At 36.5% G+C, this 6,004-nt stretch overlaps 1 protein-coding gene across 2 annotated transcripts in view; it reads left to right on the top strand.

Annotated features, from left to right (window-relative positions):
• Positions 1-6,004, top strand: part of LOC106679929 (LETM1 domain-containing protein LETM2, mitochondrial) — a 25,222-nt gene that overhangs the window by 7,774 nt on the left and 11,444 nt on the right. For both annotated transcript variants that reach the window (XM_014419329.2, XM_067049788.1), the window contains 3 exons: positions 1,412-1,588; positions 3,899-4,096; positions 4,185-4,280. In XM_014419329.2, the coding sequence (XP_014274815.1) occupies positions 1,412-1,588; positions 3,899-4,096; positions 4,185-4,280 (471 nt within the window). The remainder of the gene's footprint in view (positions 1-1,411; positions 1,589-3,898; positions 4,097-4,184; positions 4,281-6,004) is intronic.

Genomic DNA, 6,004 nt, shown 5'->3' with positions numbered 1-6,004 from the left:
GCTGTTCAAAACAAGGAAGATGGCGGTGCGCGTCTTTCCGAAGTGTTCGTTGATTTGTTTGTGTCGAGATTGAATTGAAATGAAATTTTTCAACTTTTGTTGTTTCTATACAATAATTATAGAAAAATAATAATCATTGAAGAAATAGAAGAACATAAAAATTATCAATAAACTATTTACATCATAAATCATAGCAAATAAAGCAGAACGATTGTACTACAATCGATTATTTTTGGATCGACCAGTGATTCAATGTTCATAGATAGAAGAGAGGAAACGGACACTCTTGATTCGGCTGGCCTGGTGAGAAGACGTCCATCGGCTAGAAGCGGGAAGGACTGGAAGCCATTGTTAGGAGTTGGGATATAGCTTCATCGACAAGAATAGATCAACAATCATCATAGGAAGATGTGTAATCGGTTAGTTTTGTTTCTAACTGGAATTTATTGTATTTGTAAAATAACTACTATTTAAGTTTAAGTGTTATTAGCGGTAAAGTGTCGTCTGTTTCTGATTGCTGTGACCTAATTTGTAAAGAATTAGGCCCCACGTTGGGCGCCAATTTCTGTAATAATTAAAAAAATAGTGAAATGAAATAAAAAGGATTTTAATAGTTTTAACTAATTTCAAGTATAAAAGATAGCTTGGGTTCAAATTAAAAACTTTAATATTAAATAGATAATAGAACTTTATTTTAATTTATTTAAATTTTATAATATAATAGACTCTTTTCTCAGGGCGAGTTTCCAGGCAATCAGAAAGAGACGTCACTTTACCACTAACAACACTTAAACTTAATTTCGATGATTACAACTTCTTGTTCATGATGCTATATCCAAACTCCTAACAATGGCTTTCAGTCCTTCCCTCTTCCAGCCTCTTCTATCTTCAATGTTCACTGGTCGATCCAAAAATAATCGATATTAGTACAATCGCACTGCTTTATTTGCTAAGATTTACGATGTAAATAGTTTATTGATGATTGTTATGTTCTTCTATGATTATTGTATAGAAACAACAAAAGTTGAAAAATTTCAATCTATCTCAACACAAACAATTCAACGAATCCTTGTTTTGAACAGCGTATTTATTTTAGAAAATGAAAACTGGTTAGCTTGCTTTTTGCAAAAGTTGAAAAATTTCATCTCAATTCAATCTCGACACAAACAAATCAACGAACACTTCGGAAAGACGCGCACCGCCATCTTCCTTGTTTTGAACAGCGTATTTATTTTAGAAAATGAAAACTGGTTAGCTTGCTTTTTGATTTAAAATAACAAATAAACAATACTGAAACGATATACATAAAATAAAAACATAACTAAAATCATTTATATATAAATATCAACTATTAATTAAAAAAGAGGATATTACAATATACAAGTTTTTAAGGAAATTTTTAATTTAATAGATAATTCAAAAAGAAGGACTTCGGACGATGAAACCTGGGGAATTAAAAGAAGCTTGTAAAGTAAGAGGAATGCGATTTTATGGTATTTCCAATGAAAGGCTAAAGGAACAGCTACAACAGTGGTTAGAACTTTCAGTAGTAAAAAAGATACCACCCTCATTACTACTTCTGTCTCAGGTATTCTGAATGTCCTATGCCTTTGTTATAACTAGAGACCAGAGTTGGGAAAAAATTATTCGATTGACAAGAGACGAATACTTTTTTATTCGAATAAAAATACAACTAAACAATCCGAATACTTTTTTATTCGAATATTTAATATAATGCTATTTCAATCGAATAAAAAAATAGTGGAATACATATTATTCAAATAATAATTTGATTTTTTTTTTTTTTAAATCACTTATTTTTTATTAATTGTGGCTGTGCTGCTGCAGTAGAAGCTCGATTTCAGCCTGCTTCAGTGAGAGGCCTTGGACATTATAGTTGATGAATAGATGTTCAGTCAAATTTTCGAGCGAGGATCTTGCCCATCATCTCCATGAGCATGGTCACCTCCCATCGTCTGGTCCATTCGAGCAAAAGGTTGTTCCATGGCTGGCTGGCTTGAGGCACTGGTCACCGAGGCAGGCTGGGTAGCGGCTGTTGTTTCTTCTGGGCTGCAGATCCTCCCATCAGCTCAGAGAAGACAATATCGCTCTGGACCATCCTGCTGGGCATTTGTCTTCTGGGCTGCGCTGGTGGTGGTGCCGGGGCTTCTCTCCATACCCTCCTCTTCTCCATGAGGTCCATCCTCACAGGGCACTCTTTTGAGGTCGCCATGTGTCCGACCTTATCGTACACTTTGCTTTTTGGCGGGCCTGTCAGCGTGCACTGCGTGATATCATGATTATCCGTGCACCGCGGGCATATCATCGCTCTATTGCAGTACTTCATCGTGTGCCCATACTGCTGGCACCTCCGACACTGGACTGAGGAAGACGGATACCCGAAATCGGCAATGGTTGATTGCTCTCAGCTTCCTGATATCCGAGATTTTTATGTAGTGCTCGGTCACTAAATGCAGGAGATCGATGTCAGTTTTCCTGCCATCGGGCTGAGTCCTGGTGAGGCGGCGTAATAATTTAAACCCAGGGAGATTCTCATGTAGATCCTCGGCCACATCTTGTTGGTCCGTGTCACCCATTTCTTCGTTCTTTTGGTTCCTCTGGGTACAAATGTGTGAAATTGTACTGAGTTGGTCCCTCTCAGTACTTCACTGGCCTTTTTGTGGTCTTCCGCTGTGGTGAGGTAGAGCCGAATCTCCCTGCTGGAGTTGTTAGCCTCGAATTGACTGATACCGACGACGGCCACTATGTCTTTCACAGATTGTTGAGCTATCCCTGGGGAGATGATGATGGGAGGCGGGCGCCTCGCCTGGAGCTGCTGCTGGGGCTCCTGCTTAGAAGACTGTTGTTTGAATCGCCTTAAGGCGTCAAAGCTATTCTGGCATTTAGTTGGACATAGTTCGGGTTCTGATCGGGGCTTCACGAGATTTTTCTCAGGCTTCTCCCAATCATCTTGAACCCACCTCTTGGCTCCTCTGGGTTCAGGAGTGGCTTCGACCAACTGCTCCTCCATGTAGACTGTGTCCTGGTCGGGGGACAGTGGTGAGCTCAGTTCATGCAGCTGCCTCCTGCTACTGCCATGTCGTAGTGTTGTGGGGAAACGGCTGGAATTTGGTGTCCTGCCTGGGCAAGGCTGCCTGGTCGCCTGAGAGGATATACTCCATGGATGAAAGTGGTCTCACACGGGCAGGCGCTACCTAAACAAGACACCGACACCTGGGGGTGATCAAACTGTCAGAGCAAGACTACCCTGTCGCAGGACTGGGAATACTCCACGGAGAAATGTGGTCCCGTTCGAGCAGGCGCTATCTAAACAATTGGTCTATGGAAGGGACCAACAACAGGGAAAATCAATATCAGGTCTTCAGCTGGAGTCTTCGATGTGTTCTCTTCGGCTGCTGCTGTAGAGCTGTGATTGATTTGTATTGACGTGAATTTGATTAGGCGTTACAATTTTGGCCGAGTCTAGTCCCTTGGCTATTAAAGGCCATCGAGAGGTACAATATTAGTATTACAATATCTTAGGTTGCGTTATGCCAGGTAATAGCGGTTTGGTGACTGTAATAGTTACATTATAGACCAGTAGGTAGCGGTGTTGCTACAGTAGGAACAACTTAAAAAATTTATCACAAACTATTCTTTCAAATGGAATTTTGAATTCTCAGATATTTTTATAGTGTTCTTAAATTTTTAAAAAATGACAGCTACCACCTTTTCAGGAGCGAAACTTAACTCACTCAAAACTGTTAATTTTTTTTTTTTAATAATTAATTGGCAGTGTCACTAAAGATTGTTTTTATAATTATTTAGTAAGTCTTTAATCATTTTTAAAACTTTGATAAATAATGATCCATAATTTCATTCATTTGATCATTTGCAGGCATTTGCGCTAACAAATAAATTGCCGAATGAGAGAGCTTTAGCTGCTACCATTCAATCACTACCAAGCGAAGTAGGAACAGCACATACAGTTGCCTTATCCGAACGTGAAGGACAATTAGACTACGAAACGGAAATACGAATGCTTAAAGACGAGTTACTTAAGATTGCGGAAGAAAATATTGAAACTCAATCAGATGTAAAACTCTCATAGCTTGCACATTCTGGGATTCACATTTATTACTGTTTAATATTTAATTAATTTTATCTATTGTATTCTATTTTAGTTAAATAGGAAGATGGAATCATTCATGCTAGACGCGGAAAAAGACACGTCTGAGGAGCTTTCGCGTTATCAGGCGTTGGAAGAGAAGATGAATGAGGTAAAGGAAAACATTTAATAATGGTTTATAAGTTAAATGTTTAATTTTAAAACTTTTTTTTTAATATCTTTATTGAAATTTACAACTGTATATTACATAATACATATAGTAAATATGATTTTAGTTAAAATGGAGTGTTACAGGCATGTAGAGCAACTACCCATTGGTAGCACTCTAATGACATTTTACATTAGCTGGTCTCATGGCCATCTTCTTTTCAGGCGCCTCGGAGGCTTGTCAGGAATGGAAGGTTATAAACTAGGGGGTTTGAGTGGTTAGAAAATTTATAATGGAAGGAGTGATATCTGGTTCGGGCTAGATCGGTTACATAGGAACTTTGAGGTTTTTATGTATGATTTTATTTGTGACAAAGTAAGGAGAATTGAGGATTTTACGAAGGATTTTGGATTGTAAGGATTGAATACGAGAGGAATAAGGTTTAGTGGAGCCCCAAAGCTCAACTCCATTCATCCAGATTGTCCAGATGTTCGTAAAAAATGGCGGTTGTTTCAAAACGTTAAAAAAAAACTAATTTTTCATTCGGAACTCTATATTGTAAAAACTACCAACACCACTAGAAAACCTAAGAGAACATCATTGAAAGTAGGGTTAATTTTCTAAAATATGAGCCCTAATAGAGCTATTTATGTTCAATAGTTCCCGAGATATAGCTTTTTAAAAAGCAACATTTCATAAAAATATTTTATATAATGTACTGATAGATCAGTAGTTAGTGAATTTATTTTGAGAAATCTATATCTCAAAAACCATTCGACGTACAGACGTCTATTAGCACTCAAAATAAAGCTAGTTTATGAAATTTATGTTCATGGGAGCAGTAGTTTTCATGATATTATCTAAAATAAATTTATTTATGGTTGTTCGGATAAATTTTCATGTGCCAAATTTATATTCATATACGAATATCATAAAAACTGCTACCCCTACGAAGATAAGTGTCATAAACTACTTTATAGTAAGTTGAATTTCCTTTATTCTGAGAGCTGGCAGACATATTTACGTCTTATGTTTCAAGAGATATATTTTTTCAATAATCAAACATTTTATCTGAACAATTAGAAATTAACATTTTGTGAATTTATTTTGTCAAATATCATAAAAACTACTACTTATCCAAAGACAAACTTCATAAACTATTTTATAGTAAGTTTAACTAACTTTAATTTGAGTGCTGGCAGACATCTGTACGCCTTATGGTTTCCGAAATTAAGTTTTTCATAAATCAAACATATCGTCCGAACAACTATAAATCAATTTAATTTGGCAAATATGGAAGCTACTATTCCTAGGAAGATGAAGGTAATAAACCACTTTATAGTCCATTAAACTAGCTTTAATTTGATTGCTAATAGACATCTGTACGTCACATAGTTCCTGAGATATAGATTTCTCAAAATAAATTAACTAACTACTGATACTGATTCAGTAGATTTTTATGAAATGTTGCTTTTTAAAAAGCTATATCTCGAGAACTATTGGACATAAATAGCTCTATTGGGGCTAAAATTTCAGCAAATTTAAGATATAGACCTTCGAATGAAAAATTAATGTTTTTTTAAGGTTTTGAAACAGCCGCCATTTTTTATTCCCCCTTTCTATACTTGGCAGACTCATCAGTTTTGACTAGTAATTATACACAGTTTTCATAAAAGTAATAAAAAATTAGGATGAGATAACTGCCGTTTTTTTCTTCCCGGCTCTTG

The sequence above is a fragment of the Halyomorpha halys genome, unplaced genomic scaffold (genome assembly GCF_000696795.3).
Source record: "Halyomorpha halys isolate HHAL.00 unplaced genomic scaffold, Hhal_1.1 Scaffold234.1, whole genome shotgun sequence".
Lineage (NCBI taxonomy): Eukaryota > Metazoa > Arthropoda > Insecta > Hemiptera > Pentatomidae > Halyomorpha > Halyomorpha halys.
This window is presented reverse-complemented; position numbering and strand designations above follow the sequence as displayed.